Below are 17,893 nucleotides of genomic sequence, written 5' to 3'. Positions count from 1 at the left end.
CCTTTCCCTCAAAATTAAGAATGACCTGAAATTTCTCAGAAAAGAAATTTCTATCAAATTTAAAAACTTTCCCAGTAGTATTCGACGAAGTTTTGATCAGAGTGGACCCACTGAAATTCACGAGTAAGTTAGGTCCCTTAATTTCAACAGTTCTCTTCTTAGTTGAATAGCACTCTTTGTTTTTTTGAGCTTCCCCTGAATTGTTGGAGAATTTTAGTCTTTCTTTCTTTTGGTGGAAAAGGCAAATTTTGCCACCTATGAATTCTGAGTGCAAAGGTGGATCTACTTGAATACTCTTGTCAGGAAATTGGTATTTACTCAGAGCAGACCTACTGAAATTAATTGACCTAATTTCGCCATATTAGTTAATTTCAATAGGTCTATTATGAGTAAAATTTAGTTGAATACTAAGTGGGTTCGATGTCTATACCTTCCAGTTCTCCTCATCCCATTTCATCCTCCAACATGAACCCACAATAGTGTTTCATTCAACATTAAACAAACCAACATTTTCCAGGGGGAGGGAATTCTGAGAAAAACTGCTGGACAATTTCACTGCCCCCCTCGTTAATATTTGGCAACCCCCCCCCCCATTTCACATCAGATTCAACTCTCTTGCCATCACAAAAGGTACATGACCCACTGTGCCCCACTTCCCAATTCTATGCAACTTACCCTAAGAAAGAACCTGAAAAATAAACCCTACCTCCTAGTACTTTCATCAGCTGAGTTCATCCCAAAGATGTCCAGGTCCTTCTTGGGCTTTTCAGGATGTCGATTCAGATAGTTGTCCCTGTTTTTATGCAGGTAGTTCACCAAGTCTCCATAAAAGCAATATTCCGTTATGATATAAATTGGACCTGGTGGAGGTGGAATAAAAAGGGCAAAAAATTGAAGGGTCATCTCCACAGAATGGTGAGGTCAGGTCTAAAATCAGCAAGAAGCTCATTCTCCCACTGTCTCCGAGATGGCCTGAAAGAATTCCTGGGATGCATGCCGCACCTTCTGAGATAAAAGCAGGCTGTTGGGTGTCCTTGCCTGAGAGCCCTCCAAATCCTGGAGCCAGGAAATGCATTTTAATTAATTCCCAGCTATGGTCTGAGCTTTCCTGCATTGACACCTATAAAACCCTGTCCTGTAGGGTTGACAATCTGAATAAGGCCTTTGCAATTCATGGCCCATCAGCTGTGAATTGTGACATGCCAGATGCACAAGAATCCTGCTGTTTTTAAGGTCCAGGTGGGCTTCTATCAAGGACTAAACATTCTGTGTTTGGCTTGGTGGGTCACAGATTATGTAGGCCTGATAACCTAGATGCTATGATGGCTACAGCAGGCAGATGTTTTTACGATGTGGGCAAATAATTATAGATCAATTATGATGGAATGACTCTCAGCAGCCATCTAGTCTAGTAGCTACCTTTTGACCTGTCAAATTATGGAGTCTGCCTCCCTGTCTGAATACTAGGTCAGTGAGATCAAGCAAACAGAACATCAAGGAGCTGCTCAGTTCCTTATTTCAGTGGTGTGAGAAGACCCTTAACCAAACCTACCTGACTTTGTACAAGCTCCTAACAAGTTCACTATGTTCAAGTGGGGTCCAAGATGGGTCATTATCTTTAATTCAGACATAAGAGCCTGCTTTTCGCTGGATCTCGCAGTGGCTGTTGGAAAAAATGAATAGAACAGCTAATTAGAATTTATATTGAACAGATAACATACAAAGGATAATAAAATGATAAGATTATACATCATTACAGTAACATGCTGTTAATTATGGTCTTATGATCAGGTTTTTGTGAGGAAAAAGTATTGTCAGGGGTAAAAGCTGCTGGAAATAAAATAATTATACATAGACAATAGAACCTACGGATCTTGTACTCAGTTCAATGAGACTTACTCTCAGGTAAATGAGTATAGCGTTGCAGCCTAAAATGATTGGTTTCTCAACTAGAAGGCATGTATTATATAACAAACAATGGTGCATTTGTGTGATGAGGATTCATTTTTAATTCATCAAACTGGGTCAATTTCTGAATCAGCTTATGTTAACACAAGCCTAATTTCAAGATAAACCAATCTGAACTTGCTTGGGATCAGTCTGGTTTGGTTTAATTGGCACCATTTTATGCCAGCTTCACATTTTTTTTAGTTAAGATTGTTCTCTGTTCTGCTACTACCCGTGTCAAACCTATTACATTGCAACCTCAGGGTTTTGTTAAAATGTCATGGGGTTGGGAGGAACAGCACAGAAACTCAAAATCACACTGAACGCTAATTTTATTTTTTTCCTTTCTATCAAAGCTCCTGCCTCTTTCTTAGCCAGAGTGCACAGCAGCAGCCCACAACAAACCCTTCCATTTACCGTATTTTTTGCACCATAACACTCACTTTTTTCCTCCTAGAAAGTAAGGGGAAATGTCTGTGCGTGTTATGGAGGAAATGCCTACAGGTGGCATGCCTACAGATTTTCCTCCTCTAAAAACTACGTGCGTGTTATGGTCGGGTGTGTGTTATAGAGCAAAAAATACGGTATTTATAGGATTCACTTGCACAAGAAGTGGGCACAGATGGTGAAACTTGTTATTTACTATTAACTTAAAGAAATGGCAACTAAGTAAAAGTCTTAAGAATGTGAGAAGAGCCCTGTTGGATCAAACTGAAGGCCTATCTAGACCATGATCCTGTTTCTCACAGTGCTGTAGCTAGGGAGGGTAAGTTTTTTGCCCTGGGTGAAGCCTCCAGAGGCTCCCATCTTGTGTGTATGTGTGTACGCAAAAGTGTGTGAGGGGGATGCCAAACTGGGTCTTTGACCCAGGTGAAATAAAGCCTAGTTTCGCCCCTGGTCAACCACTCTGCACTCTCCTGCCCTTGAGCTCTAGAATCTGATATTCGGAGACTTACTGCTGGGATCATCAAGGTGGCATATAGCCACCATGAGTAGTAGCTTGTATTGTGGTCCTATAAAGGCATAAATTTGAAGCAGACCCATTGGCTTTATCACCGGCAACTTCTAGCATTAAGGTCTCTGAGGATCACAGCTTCTGATGATTCTAAGCATCGTGGACAAGTTCCAAAGGAGCGGCGCATGTGTGTATAAGTAAGTCATGCATGAAGACAGAAGTGTGCTTTGTAGTCTTAACTGAGTTTGCCTCCCACAGTGAAGGGAAGCTTCTGATCGCTTGTTACGGGAGTTTCAAGACAGTGACACCCACTCCAGTAGCATGCATGACTTTCTTACAAATGCCTCAGGGGGTGCTTTGAATTCTACCCATTCACTTTGGGGTTAGTTCTGTTGAAATCAATTGAATCTACTTCCATTCCGAGCAAATAAGCTCAGAACTGAAGCATTGCTTTGGAGCAATGAATAACATTATCATGCTAAGTATTGCAGAATATGTCAAGGGCAAGGGAACCAGCAGTCCTTCAGATTCTGCTGCACATCCCATAGTTCCTGATGGGAGTTGGAATCCAGCAACAGATGGAGGGCAACTGGTTCTTTGGTCATGGAATGTTTAATCAGCCCAAGGCCTGGTTACTGAGAAATGTTATCACCTGGTGCCTAAAGATATGTAATGAAGGCACCAGGTGAGCCTCCCTGAAGAGAGCATTCTGCAACTGGGAAGCCACTGCAGAAAAGGCCTGTTCTTATGTCCTCCAGACATCTCATGGAGGGGACCACTCAAAGGAAGGTCTCATATGATGCTTTCAGGCTGACCAAAACAATTTCTGTGCCAGAACCAGGCCTAAACCAGGTTTACACAACACTTGATTGTAGTAAAATATCCAAGTCATTTACAAGAAATATTAAAATTATCAATAAAGCAGTTTAAAAAACCATTACAAGTGTTTAAAATATTAAAGCACATCAACATGAACATTTTGGGGTAGGCTTCCCTAAACAAAAATGTTTTAAGCAGGTGCCAAAAAGTGGGTCCTTCTTGGGCTAATGAAATGTCATTAGGAAGGGAGCCCCAAAGTGCCACCACACTAAAATATCAATTTCTCACAGCTACGGAATGTGGTACATTTCACAGTGCCATCTCCACAGATTGAAGCAGCAGAATGGGCACAGTGGCAATAAAGACATAAAAGCAGACATAACTTGATGGAATCAAAAGCATCCAGAAGGAAAACTGTCATGGTAAATATTATGCCCGTTAATTTTGCTTTTAAGTTCTAATTCAGCCGTTCTCATGATTTGAGATGAGCCAGAGAGATGTATTGGAGTACTTACAACCTGAAGAAACACTTACGCTTCAACATTTTCACAGCCACCTTCATCACAGGCTGTGACCTGCTTAATCCATAAGCAGTTCCTTCAACTACTTTCCCAAAAGCTCCAGAGCCAAGGATTCGTCCTGTAAACAATGGAGTGTTGCTAATTACTGAGAGGCAACCTATCATATCTTACTTCACAGCTTCTTGCATTCTTGAAATCCTGCTGCTGGCATGCATTTGAGAGTGGAAGGCATGTGTTCCATTGTCCGTCTGATTTCTAAAAACCCATTAACACATGATGAGCCAGTTCCTCCAACTGAATGAATGGGAGATACCTACTCACATGACAAATCTGAGCATGTATCAGAGTTCTGACACCCATTTCTTAGACTGAACCCATTTCTTCTACAGCCTTACAACATCATGATTCCAAGACATTAATAGCATTGTTCTAGAGTAAATCATTCGTAAGCAAACAGCTTTGGTCAGTCAAATGCAGTTTGGTTTATCCCAGCAATATTGCATTAAATGCTTTGCTTAAACAGTTGAGTCTTCAGAGCAGTGGTTTTCAAAATATGACCCAAGAAATGAAGCAGATCAGGGATCCCTCAATGAGGAGATTAGTCTAACAGTCTATAACAAAGACATGGGAGCACCCTGAACAGCTACAACTGTCAGCATCGCCCTTGAGCCAGTGTACCAACTGGACTCATGCACTACAGCCCCGACTGGGCTAGGCGAGCTGGGTAGCACTGCCAGAGACCTCCTTTCCCACAGGAACTGGTCACAGTGCTGTGGACTCACAGCTTGGAGCTGAGAGCACCGGATTCACTGTCCAATAATGCAGTCGTTGCGCAGCAGCGTTTCGCAGAGTCTTGCAGAGTATAAACCACTCGGAGAGCAGCTCTGTAAAGTATCTTCTTTTATTCTATAACTACAGCTATAATACAAACTATATACAGAGCTAAATATTCTGAGCATACATCAATGCTACTCTGAGTGCCTGCAGCTGCTCTTAGCAGCAATCTTATCTCTAAATACTATCTCTTGCACTCACTCTCCGACACACTGACTGACTTTCTCTCTCACACACAGAGACTCACTCACTTGACTAATTAAGTAGAGAGCAGTACATTGCTCCTCCTCTCTGTAGAGTCAGCAGAGACCTCAGGAGATTATCAGGAGATTCTTGGGTATGGGAGGGGTGAAATCTCCTCAACAACATCCAGAGTTAGCTGACAATTCAGTCTAACTGCAAACATAGAAGTTTAAACTGATTTTGTAAGACTTTGTATTTGCAAGAAAGAACATCCTAGCAGGGTCCTCAATGCCACCACTTTCATTTAAAAGGGCAAGTTTCTGCACCTCATGGTTATAGAGAAACCTCTGAAAATAGGTGGACAGCTTTTTCAGACTGACAGATTGGGGCTCTCTCACTTAGCAAAAGTTGTGGTCCTTCTCAATTATTATACCACCTGCAACCCATTTCCCCTTCTGGCTTTCTGTGTTCCATGAAAACTTTAATCAGTCTCAACACTAGTTCCACACTTGTTCAGCCAAATGAGATTGTGGGAATTATTAAAACTGTACAATGTGCATGTATACTCAAGGCTCTTGGAGCCTGTGTCACAATTCAGGGATTTTAATGCAACTGTTGGCACCTGTGTGAAAATTCAGAGATGATTCGGAGAGAAGCTTCACCTAATATTTCCCCCATTAAAGTGCAAGCATGGTCAGGTCCATTTCTGAAAATCCCACAAGGAAATTCTTGCAGTTCAACAAAACTTTGATCTGGCTTCTTGTGATATAGCCAGGATGAAGGAAGCTTCCTATGACATGTCAAACCCACGCCAACATGTTGAGCTTCTACCAAACCCCCAAAGGCCTTTTGTGACTTGAGGTCTGTGGACCATATGGCAGGATGCAGCCTCTCATAAACATTTGCTGGTGTGGCTCAATCTAGTCATCATCCAGTGCCCACTCTACTCAGTGTCGTGGCTGTATATATATTCAACATGAGAAAAACTTCCTGCTCTGCCCACACCTCTGCTCCGTATGTGTAGGGTAGGTAGGAGAACTTCCTGGACGTCAGGGATTTATTAGTAGGTCTCCTGTTTGCACTCATGCGCATTCATTTGGATAAAAGACTTGTTTACCAGGTGTTTACAACATGAATGTCTGGAATCAGATGATTCCATCCACAGCTTGTCTCTGCAGACCACAGTTTATCTTTTTGAGGGGAAAGCTCTCTACACACGGTGACAGGCACTGTTTTGCACGTCCCATGGCTGAACTCCTAGCACTGAAAGCCAGTTCCAGGGCTGGCCTCTGGTGATGCCTGGCTAAGATGAAACCAACCTTCTTCATATGCATAACTCATAATTAACCATGAGCATTCCTCCACCCTCAATAGTTTGGGCATGACCCAAGACCAAGATTCAGCTCAGAAAGGATTTATTGGAACATCAGGAGCAAGAATGACAAACAGGGTTCTTGGCCCAGTATATATACCTTAAGCCGACCCAGGCAAAACACACACACCACCTGTGATAGATTGACTTAATACTGCAATTAGCGAATCACAACACTGGCCCTATCTCAGCAGGGGTTGGCTGCCTGCCAACTACTAACAATGTCATTGATGGGTTTTAGAACCCTCTCTGTCTTTTGTTATGCAGATGAAGCTCTTGAGCTCCAGGAGACCTGAATGCCTAGGCCTGCACTGCATGCATACAGCCTGGCTTTGGCCCACAATGCCTGCATATATAACACATTGTAAGCAAATTGGAGGTTGAAACAAAGTTAAAGGGTTGAAAGAAATCAATTGGTTGTGAATTTTCAGTAACTGACCATGTCATACTGTCCAACTTTTGCAGATCCGAAACTGGGACCTATGTCTTTGGGGACACACTTCTAGACCAGTTGCATTGCCTGTGTCACCTTCTAGCCCCCCCCCAGCACCTTTTGGCGACAAGACACAGCCCGACAGCATGCAAGATCACAGCACCCAAAATGTCCACTGCAGTGTGGACTGCTCCTGTTCAGGGTTCCAGCCAGCTGTGCCCTTATGCAGAATAGGCCATTCCGTTCTCACTTCAGCTGTCAGCTGTATTCTGTGGCCACTGAACATCCTTAGTTTTGCACTGGGCCATTTTTTTTGGTTCCCCCACAAATCTGGATTTTCTTCCCACACTTCTGCCAAACTTGGGGCTCTCCCAAGCCTGCTGCTAGCTCCCTCTTGCACATGGATGGTGCCATTTTGGCTACATTAAGGATTTGCATGCAGAGAAGGAGCTTGCTATTAGCCGCACAGTAGCAAGAGGGCCTTACCTAGTACTAATCCATCTCGTGGAAATTCCCATCTTGAGTCATATGGCAGCTGCATAGGGTCCACATAAATGTATTCATGTCCATCCGGGCTGATGGACTCGATGACTCTCCATCTTATTTCATATCTTGGTTTCTGCAGAACACAAGGAATGGAACGGAGCATGTTAAACTCATCCCTACTGAACACGTGAATGGAGACGGTTTTAAAGAAGTGTGTTTCTACATTACCTGCTTCCATATGATTACCAGGACAATCAGCGAAATTATTACAATTACGAGCAACACTAGGACTGCAGCAGCCACTGTCAATTCTGATCGTAAAGCTGTAGGAGAAAGGAAATGTATAGTTCAGGGTTTTTTTTCTCTCACTGGTAGGAGCTCACTTTCAAAAGCAGTCACGGTGGCCATGATCCCAGGCTGGCCTGGGACAGTACAGTAAATTGTGCTTCTTCCTCATTCAAGGTGTGTAGTATCCAAGTCTGGCCAAGTTATTTTGGCATTACAGGCAGAAAATTCCATAGAATTAAGCATGAGCAGTGAAGTGCAACCCTACGCATGCTAAGTCCAGCTGTGTTCAATGGGATTTCCTTATACACAGTTATCTCAAAGTAAATCCCTTTCAACTCAATGGACTTCTGATAAATCAGTTTTGTCCATGCCTTAAGTCTTTCCCACTGAAATAAAAGGAAATTAAAACCCCTTAACTCTAGCTGAATTATGCCCTCCTTTTGATTTGTATGCATCCATCTTTTAATTACCAGTTGCTGTTTCCTGTCTTCCTTGAGATTAAAGATCCATATGATACCACTATTTCCTCTGTAAATTCCTCTCACACACCCTTTCTTTGTGGGTTCAGCTATAGTTAAGTTGGAGGGGGGCATAAGTGTGACGGAGAAGAGAAGGCTCCATATTTCACACAACTCTCCATCAACTCCTGTTTTCAACATTCTAAGAATTATTTAAGCAATTACAGGTTCGTCCCACTCAGGATATTAATATACATACCATTATACTTACATATACTGAATAGGCATGTTCTTTAAATGGGTAGGACTTTTAAATATATTGTCATATGAGTATTTTAGTTTTTTGTTCATTGCTGCTTTTACCTGCTTTTAATGCACTTTTATTTTATTTTTACCGTGCCAGTCGCTTGGAGGCCCTTGAGTGCAAAAATGCAAATAACTAAGGGGAATTATTTGGAATGACTTCTGTGATCTCAGATATGGCAAAATGGAAAATATTTCTAAACAGCTTCACACCAGACAAACAATATTGCATATCTTGCCCAAGCCATCAGAATATAGATTGGAGGCACCAGGATGGTAAATGCAAAAGATGCAGTAAATCATGCAAGAATGTGGTTTTCAATATTATCTGGTTGTTAAAACAGTGGTGCAGCTAGGTAATTTGACACTCTGGACTTAATCGTCCTATCATGTGGTCTTTTAGATGGCAATGTGTATTCATTCACTTACTTTAAAATGTGTGAAGCTAGCTTCACTGCATTTGAGGAGCTTCCTTCTCATTGCAGAGTGGAGCCCTGGACTTCTGAGCTAAAGTGCTGCCCTGAGGGCACTGCCATGTTTAAAGGTCTGAGATCACATCCACACAGCATAAATTGTTTCATGACTCCTTGGGTCCCTTTTAAGGAGATGGAGCCAATAGCAGCTGTACCCACCATATACAATGTTTACTCACTGGGAGCCACAAGCTTCAGTTCCCGTGCCACAGTGCCGAGGTCATTCCTCGCCATACAGCGAACAGCCAGTGTTTCTTCCACTTTCTGAAAGGTCACCTGGCTTTTTACCATGTTTTTCTGATCAAGGTGAGTCTCCATGGTGATATCAGAGATATTGTTTGTCAGGAAGGTCCACGAGGTGTCATTACTGCACCTGAAGAGAAGTATAGATAAAAATGAGGATTGCCAAACACTTCCCTTTTATTGAGAATTGCTCAGTGAGCAAACAACTTTATATACATACATCAGTGGGTGGCCAGTGTGTTGTCTTGGACTCAAGCTCACATCAGCCCTAGCCAGCATGACCAATTATCAGGGATGTGGTGAAATGAAGTCCAAAACATTGGCAACCCCTTGTATGAAGACACATTGCCTTAGAAATGTCAACTGGACACAACCAACCAAGCTCTCGATCTCCTACCTCCTGCAATCTCTCTCTCTCTCTCTCTCTCTCTCTCTCTCTCCACACACACACACACACACACACACAAAACATGCCCATTCCTACGCTAACACTTTGAAACAGAACGGAAGAACGACACCCCGTCTCTCTCCCTCTCTCCCCTCTTTTCCTTCCACTGCAAGATGTCTATGACAAAAGTGTCTCTCACTATGTGTAAACGAACTGTGAAAAAGACTCTATGAGTTGAAAGCGGAGGTGACAGATGTACTTTCCCCTGTTTATTTGTCTGTTTTGTAGCACAAGAAAATATTTAATAAAAACTATTTTTTTTAAAAAAAAACTGTCCTTGAAGAATTTGCAAGCTTTTCATGCTGATTACAGGTACCACCTTGGAAACTTCACTGGGCAATTCCAGGCTGTTGCCATGTTCAGATAGACTTCAAACATAAACCATCAAATTCAGTTGGATCGAAGGTCTTGCACAACAAACCCACTTCCCACGACCCCAACATGCAAAAATGCACTGGAAGATGAACTATGCAACATCTTTTAAACTCCCCACAAACGCATGAGAATGAATGCTCATTAAACAAACAGGATGCTCCCAGCAAACAAATGAGGATGAAGGCTCAAGAAAAGGTCATGCCCAGTGATAATAACCAGTGACTACAAAGCAGCTTAGAAAATATTGACTACATACAACTGATATGACCAGATTATTAGTAATCTTTACACCTGGGTGCTAGTTATAAATCATACTGTAGTAGAAGCTGGCAGCTTCCCTCCCAAAGGAAACAGCAGCTGGGGGTAATTTTGCTGGGACCCCCTCCCTGCCCATATGTTGAGATCCAGTCATCGTTGGGTAATCACATGATTGTTGTGGTTTCTCCCCCAAATAATAATAAAAAGACACATTGAAGTCATTTAACATCACACCTACCCACTCAGAAGACCATGTTACAACAGCAATATACAGTAACTTGCAGAGGTTTATTATTACCTGAAATAATATCCCCTCCATCTCCAAAAATGCAAGTCCCTATGTATTATAAAGAATTTATAATCTTATCGATCTATAGTCATGTTATCCATTTATAATTCCACGGATGATATTCTAAGACGGTCAGAATCAACTTTCCTTACTTTTTAATGTCCTTGCAAACCAGCCATTCCACATCAGGGAGTGGTGTCCCTTCTGCCAAGCATGTTACTGTTTGCCCCGCAGAGTCGTGATGACTATCCACCAGATCTCGAATTAAAGCTGGAACTGAAAAGGGTAATTTGGGAAGAGCATGTCAGATCCTTACAGCGCTGAAGAAATTCTGTTTATTGAAAAGAAGCAACAGAAGCATCGTTTTGAACTCCCATCTGCCTGGCAAACTCAGTCATTCCTTTGGGAAATCTGGATTCAGACTTTCTGGAGTTCTTTGCTTGTTTTCACCAACACATGATCCTCTCCTGTAGCTAGATTACCTGTACTTACTTACTGGAAGCAAGCACCATCCAACTCCGTGGGACTTACTTTTTACTAAACATAGGTAAGATTAGGCTGTTAGCTGCAATCCTAAGAACACTTTCCTTGGAGTAAGTTCCACTGAATTCAGTATGACCTATTTCTGAGTAAAGATGGATAGTATGGGATCATTCTACTGCAAAACCTTGCACACTTTCTTGAGGAAAGTCCCAATTAACTCAAGTGAATAAACATGCATAGGATCAGACGGAAGGTTAGTTTTCAGTGGGAATTACTAGTTCACTGGCTTTAATCGGGACTCATATCCTATAGGGCCTTAGCAGGGTCCTGGCTTCAAGAGAAGAACATATGGCAGTACTTTTGGGACGTGGAATAAAGGAATCCAGTCACAACAAGGCAGCTACACAGCAAGCTGGGGGTGCACGATCAAGAGAAGAATGAACTCTTCTTTTGCTCATTTCAGAACTCCTCTTTGAGTTAAGGCTGTCAATAGGCTGAAGCATTTTTAGATTATTTCCAAGATAATTTTTCATTCTGTTACAGCAGCATATCACAACCCAAACAGCCTTTAAAAGCCCAGCCCTTAGTTCATCATCCCACAGACCAAAATGGCCTGCACTTAGTAAGCTGACTCTCACACATTAATCAATTGAAGCTTGAGATGATTGATTGACTAATTTAAGCCATGCTTTGACTGTTACTTGGATCATTCATCTTTTGCCAACCTGGTGTCTACCACGTGTTTTGGATACAATGTGGATATGCTGATTTATATGTATCGATGCATGCAAATTTAGAAGTAATTAACTAAAACAGAAATACACTGTGTCTTCACCATAGTGGTGAACTGGTGTGTCTGCTCAGTCTACTGTCCACATGCTACTGACAGGCATCACCAAGGTCCCTACTCTCCCTTCTTACGGTTCTTGGAAGCCCTTCCAATAGAGGACTGTCCTCTGTAAAGTAGGAGACATGGCCTTCCTATGAGTTGGGTCAGACTGATTATCCATCTAGCTCAGTATTGTCCACTCTGACTTTTAGTGGCTCTCCAAGGTTCCAGGCAGAGGTCTTAGACATCACCTGCTACCTGATCCTTTTATATGTAGGTGTCAGGGATTGTCCTTGAGACCTTTTGCAAGCAAACCATGTTCTCTAACACACAGAGCTACTGTCCAAGCTATGAGAGAATGCTTTAAAGGCAGATGACATGACAGCCATTCTGCTGCTGCAGCTAAGCAGGTCTGGATAAGAGGCTGCTTGGGAACCATATGTAAACAGCTCAGGAGAAAAGTTACACACAAGTACAGTACATAAATTAGGATAAGTGATGGATAGATGGGGGTGGGTGGAGTAGACATCTGTATGAACTCTTTCCAAAACTCTTCTTTCAAAATATCTCTGAGCAATGGTCGCCATGATAGGTTCTACACTAAATGCACATTTTGTGCTGAGATTCCTCATCCCTTTTATGTACCCCTTCCTCTCTCCAAATCAAATCCATGTGGAAGGGACCATTTCTGACTCTCAGCCAGGCACAGCAGATGTTTAAGCTTGTCGGCATCTGGGGCTGAACTAATCTCCAAAGTATCTTCCATGGACAACGGCGAGCAAGCGAGTTTGTTCCTAGATAATTTGCCTTATTATTGACTCCTATTTTCAGAAGTATTATTCCTACCATATGCTGTTTCTTGCAAATGCTGGATACATGAATGGCAAGAGAACTTTCCTTCTAGGATCAAGAACTCAATGTACAAATAATATGGCCGGGGTCACATGAAAGAAGTAACCTGGATTTAGTCATCTAGGCTGTAGCTTGCACATTTAGGCTTGGTCTACACCAGGGCTTAGGAAACTCTGACTCTCCAGTTGCTACAGCACCCACCACCCCTGACCACTGACCATAGTAGATAGCCACAGGTTCCCAAATGTGACCTACACAAACAGCAAATGAGGTGGCCAAACTATTCTTGGGCTGCATCAATTCAGATAGATGGGTGGGAATCACATAACGGAATCCCACGCCCCAGGGGGAATAACTGCAGTTTTGCCTTTTCCCCACCATGCTTGATTTCTGTGTGCGGTGATTACTTTCCAGATGTGTGTGTGTCTCAGCTTGCACTACCACCTACAGTCTGAATGGTTCAAGCTAGGAACAATCTTATCCTCTCATCTGTTTTTGTCTGTGTACACCAGGCCTTAGGCTACCTAAATCTCCCTGAAAGTCAATGTGGTTAAACAACTGGGAGAGCACAGTTCAAATTCCTCCTCATCTGCAGTGCACACATGTTCCTCCTGCCATGAGGAACATCATGAGGAAGATTAGGCTGAGAAATGACTAGCCCACAATTACCCAGCAAGCTTCACAGCTGATTCCCCTCACCCCCATTTCCAAGTTTAGTTTTTCTAGCTTTCTAAACTTTCTACTAAACCCACAGTAGTTCATATTTGTTTGTTGGCCTATGGATCAGTCTCTGTAGTGTCACTTCCACATCTACCTAACTCCTCTAGTTTTATACCGATCTTACCCATTTTACAGGTTTACCTTGTATGAGCAGGGAGAAAATATATCTTTGAGTTTCATCCTCATTCTGTGCTACAAAAGTATAATATCCACTGTCTTCTTCCTTGGCACGGATTAATTTTAATAAACTCTGGTACCTATTGGAAGAGAACATTGTGATCATTTCCCACAATAGGAACAGTAAAAAAAATAAGCAAAACAAACCGATAGCTTTGTTGGAAATCAATCTCTCTGTGTGTAAAAGACAGGCTCAGTATCTGGTAAGGACAAACGAATCAGACTAAATTTGGCCTGTGTTAATTTCACACATTATCAATGCAAGGATAGTTCTGTCCCCTTTTTGCTTGCCTGAGAAGATGTGTGTGTGTGTCATAGCTGTCAACTTTTCCCTTTTCTTGCGAGGAATCCTATTCGGAATAAGGGAATTTCCTTTTTAGAAAGGGAAACGTTGACAGCTATCGTGTGTGTGTGTGTGTGTGTGTGTGTGTGTGTAATACTCTGAAGCAACAAATAAACAAAAACCAGAACATTTACATTTATGAGGTGATCTGATTAGTGAAGTGAAGGCCTTGCGAGGGGTATAGTAAAATTTAACAGAAATTTCCATTTTCTTCTGTGGGCTTTTTGGAGGGAGGACTGAAAAAATGTATGAAATATTATCTCTTTCAGAATGAGATAAATGCTTTAAACCGATGTTTAATGTAAGGCAATCTACTATGTTAAAGAATATACTTTACGTCAGTAAAACTTAAGTAGATAAAGCGAATGTACTGCAGGAGTGGGGGAAATGTATGTTACACTTTACATGGTAATCTTCAAATTTTTCTGAATCACACCCTATTTCTCTAACAGCCTGGTTCTATGCATGGAATTGTAGCCTTATTTTATTATACCTACCTGAGAGTAAGCCCAGTGCACTTAGTGGGTTGTATCCAACAGAGTTGCAAAAGCTGACAGTAGGGATTCTGACAATCAAATAGGGAGGTAAGCAATTTCCCCCTCCCCATGCAGTCCCTTGGAGGGGTGGGAGAGTCTCCAGAGCAGATATAAGTATACACTCACCCATACTGTCAGCTGAGTGACACTGTTGGACGCAACCCAAGGAGACTTGGCTTTTGAGTAGACAAGGACACAACAAACTGTAAGCATGCAACCCTAGGAGTAAACCCTATTGAAGTCACCTGAAGATATGTCTGAGTAAACATGCATAGAATCATCCTGCATATCTTATAATAAATCAGAAGGAGAAGCAAGTAATAATTCTTAAAACCTGTATGAAGCCAAATAAAGGTTTGAAAAATGCACAAAGATAGGAATAGTAGAGGAATTGGAGAACCAAGAATCTGCCAAGTGGAATTTTCACAGAGATACAGAACAGGCTGCAGATTCTCTAGAGGAGAGATCAATCTACTTCCAAGGAGATACTCTGGTTTGCAAATGGAGAACTGGACAACTAAAACCTACAAATTCCTTGGCAAGCATTTTCTTTACCTCGTCTCCTGGATCTGCTGGGACTTAGTGACAATCTCCGTGAGATTTTCCATCAGAGTCACATTGTCCTTCAGCCAAAACATTTTTGGCTCTGGGTATGCATGCACATCAACTACAAATTTTTTAACTTCATGAAGATTGACAGCTTCCATGGGGTTAAAATGGGGTTCCAGATGAATGAACCCTTTATCTGTAGGAGGACAAAGGTTTCCATGAGTGTCTCTCAATGATAGTTGGCATGCTCAATTGAGAACAACAAAGGAAATTAGAAGCAGACTGTACCATGAACTGTGATCATGACTCTTTTCGTTTTCTTAAAATCTTTGGTCACGTGAAGAGCAGCACATTCATAATCTCCACTGTCCTTCACTGAAGCATCTGGAATGGTCAGGTTGTAAACCAGCTTCTGGGTTGGAATTTTGATGTCCTCAAGTGAAATTGTACCTTTGTTCTTCTGCATAGTTGAAGGATCAGAAAACTTGGTCAAACAACATGGCCACAGAAAACAACTTGGCACCCTTAAGATCCATTATCAGTTTCCAGGTTTCACAAAGACCCTCAGAGAAAGCCCTATAGTAGATCCCATCTTCATCTCAAGGTCAAATGGACAAAGAGTCAAAGACTTTTTCACTAGTAGACAGGGCACTATTGGTGGTGGTTCCATATCTGTATCACAGGAGGCATATACACCTCTTCTTTGCAGATTGGGAACAATCATGCACACAGTACCTTGCTTGCCTGTGAAATTCATCATCTAGCCAAGGATATGCTAATGACAGCTTATATGCACATATGGGCCCTAGCTGGAGCACAGTAGTTGTGTGACTATTCAGTCAAGTGACCCTGAGCATAACTGCAGTCATACATGCTGTCTCTAACAGCCAAAAAAATTATTTTTTATACCGTGAATATTAAAAAATTGGGCCCAAACCTAGAATTAGTACATTTGAAAATCAACATGTCCACAGTGCTGAATGCTAATGAGGTAGAAAAGGAAGTCAGCAAACTGGGATCACAGTAATTTATTTCCATTCGAGTGGCAATGCTACTGATTTTTGTTCCGATTACTTATTCAGGTTTTCAGAAAGCAAAATTAATTTGTAATACCTCCCCCACCACAAAAAACCCATCCCAAACACCTCAGTTTGTGTGATTTAGGCAATTGTCAAAGGAAGGATTCTTTGATCTAATAGATCAAACCACAGCACAGCCTTCCTCAAAGGTGGTGAAAAAATTGAAAGCAGTAGGAATAGCTAGAGCTCTTGATGAATATGGAAACTAACAAAATTGGGGCCTACACAAAAATAAAGACTTTTTCTGAAAACTAAAATTGATGTGAAGTAGAAGCACACTGTCCAACTCTTTATTTTCTGAAATCACGAGAGCGCTAGACCGAAAAAGGGACAACCGGGAATCAAAACAGATGCCAGGATTGGCTTCTGTGATCTGTGATGTCCAGGTTAAAACAGGCCAGTTGGCGGGTTTGATAGATGCCAAGAATGAGATCAAAACATTTTTTAAAAAACTGAAATCCTATTTATGGTATTGCTCATTTATCTACTTAATCACATGGCACATTATGGACATGGAGAAAAGTAAAATCTTAGCAGCAGAATCAGAATGAATGGGACTAGGAATACACTATCATAAATCTAGGCATGGGATCTATTCTCAGTTCACTTTGGCCCAATATGACAATTTATGAGATTTATTCTTCTCTTGTCTTTCTGCTGAGGTAGCTGTGATAAACACTAAGTTGGATCCACTTGCTTCCCATCAAAATCAATGGGACTTCAGCTAGTCATGACTAACTGTTCACATCAATATCAATGGGACCTTAGTGTGACTACCGCCATTGGGCTCCAGCCCGTTGTGATTAATTCTCCACTCTTCCACTCTTTCTTTTTATCTCTGCAATAACTTTCTGAAGCAGAATTAGTCCCAATCCAGCACTTTAAGATCCTCTGCTGCACTAGCTCCCAGTTAACTCTGGTGTGCTGTGCTTCAGAGAAGAATCAGCCCATCTGATTATGACTTGAAGTCATTTGTAGAGAGTCATATTCTCACATGTACAGAAGTGTAACATGTGGGCAGCTCCAGAAACAGTCCATTTTTTGTTCTATTATGTTTTCCAGGTTTGAGGGGAGTGTTATTACTTTATAACCACTGTCCCACTTCCTGTCAACCTCATATGTTACTCATCTCCTCTTAACATCTTGTAAAGTTCTGCAGGTCTACTAACAATAAAGTCTTGGTTCATGATACCCAGCTAACGCAACAAGAAAATGCTCTCTCATCTGTCTTTATTCTATTTGTTATTTTTATTTTTTACCAAAAAAAAAAATCCCCCTAAAACTCCACCCACAGTCTTCTTCGGTCACTTATTCAACAACAAGTATTTGGGGGGGGGGGGAGAGATATTTACCACTTTCCCTGGATAATTCCACTGTAAGTTCACAACTTCGTTATCCAAGACCACACACGTTACAACAATGGTTTCTCCTGTCTTATACACGGTCTTGGGGGATTCAATCTCAACATGAAGATATGATGTAGCTGGAAGAGGAAAAAGAGAATTAGCACATTTAAGAAATATTTTGCACATCACAGAGGTTCTTTTGAACAATTTGCTCTGAGTAACTGTTGAGGGGGACCTTTGCACTAAGGCAAAGGGATAAGTCTGTTAAAATAAACCACGGTGCTTTCAGAAACC

General features: G+C 41.7%; 1 protein-coding gene across 5 annotated transcripts in view; it reads right to left on the bottom strand.

The window, feature by feature from the left end:
* PDGFRA (platelet derived growth factor receptor alpha) overlaps window positions 1–17,893 on the bottom strand; it is a 52,980-nt gene that overhangs the window by 10,612 nt on the left and 24,475 nt on the right. For all 5 annotated transcript variants that reach the window (XM_081926505.1, XM_081926506.1, XM_081926508.1 and 2 more), the window contains exons 5-15: window positions 17,606–17,736; window positions 15,463–15,634; window positions 15,181–15,370; window positions 13,711–13,826; window positions 10,838–10,961; window positions 9,252–9,445; window positions 7,779–7,873; window positions 7,551–7,683; window positions 4,256–4,360; window positions 1,553–1,663; window positions 707–860 (exon numbers count right to left, since the gene is read on the bottom strand). In XM_081926505.1, the coding sequence (XP_081782631.1) occupies window positions 707–860; window positions 1,553–1,663; window positions 4,256–4,360; window positions 7,551–7,683; window positions 7,779–7,873; window positions 9,252–9,445; window positions 10,838–10,961; window positions 13,711–13,826; window positions 15,181–15,370; window positions 15,463–15,634; window positions 17,606–17,736 (1,525 nt within the window). The remainder of the gene's footprint in view (window positions 1–706; window positions 861–1,552; window positions 1,664–4,255; window positions 4,361–7,550; window positions 7,684–7,778; window positions 7,874–9,251; window positions 9,446–10,837; window positions 10,962–13,710; window positions 13,827–15,180; window positions 15,371–15,462; window positions 15,635–17,605; window positions 17,737–17,893) is intronic.

Source organism: Podarcis melisellensis, assembly GCF_964234715.1.
Source record: "Podarcis melisellensis genome assembly, chromosome: 9".
Classification (NCBI taxonomy): Eukaryota; Metazoa; Chordata; class Lepidosauria; order Squamata; family Lacertidae; genus Podarcis; species Podarcis melisellensis.
This window is presented reverse-complemented; position numbering and strand designations above follow the sequence as displayed.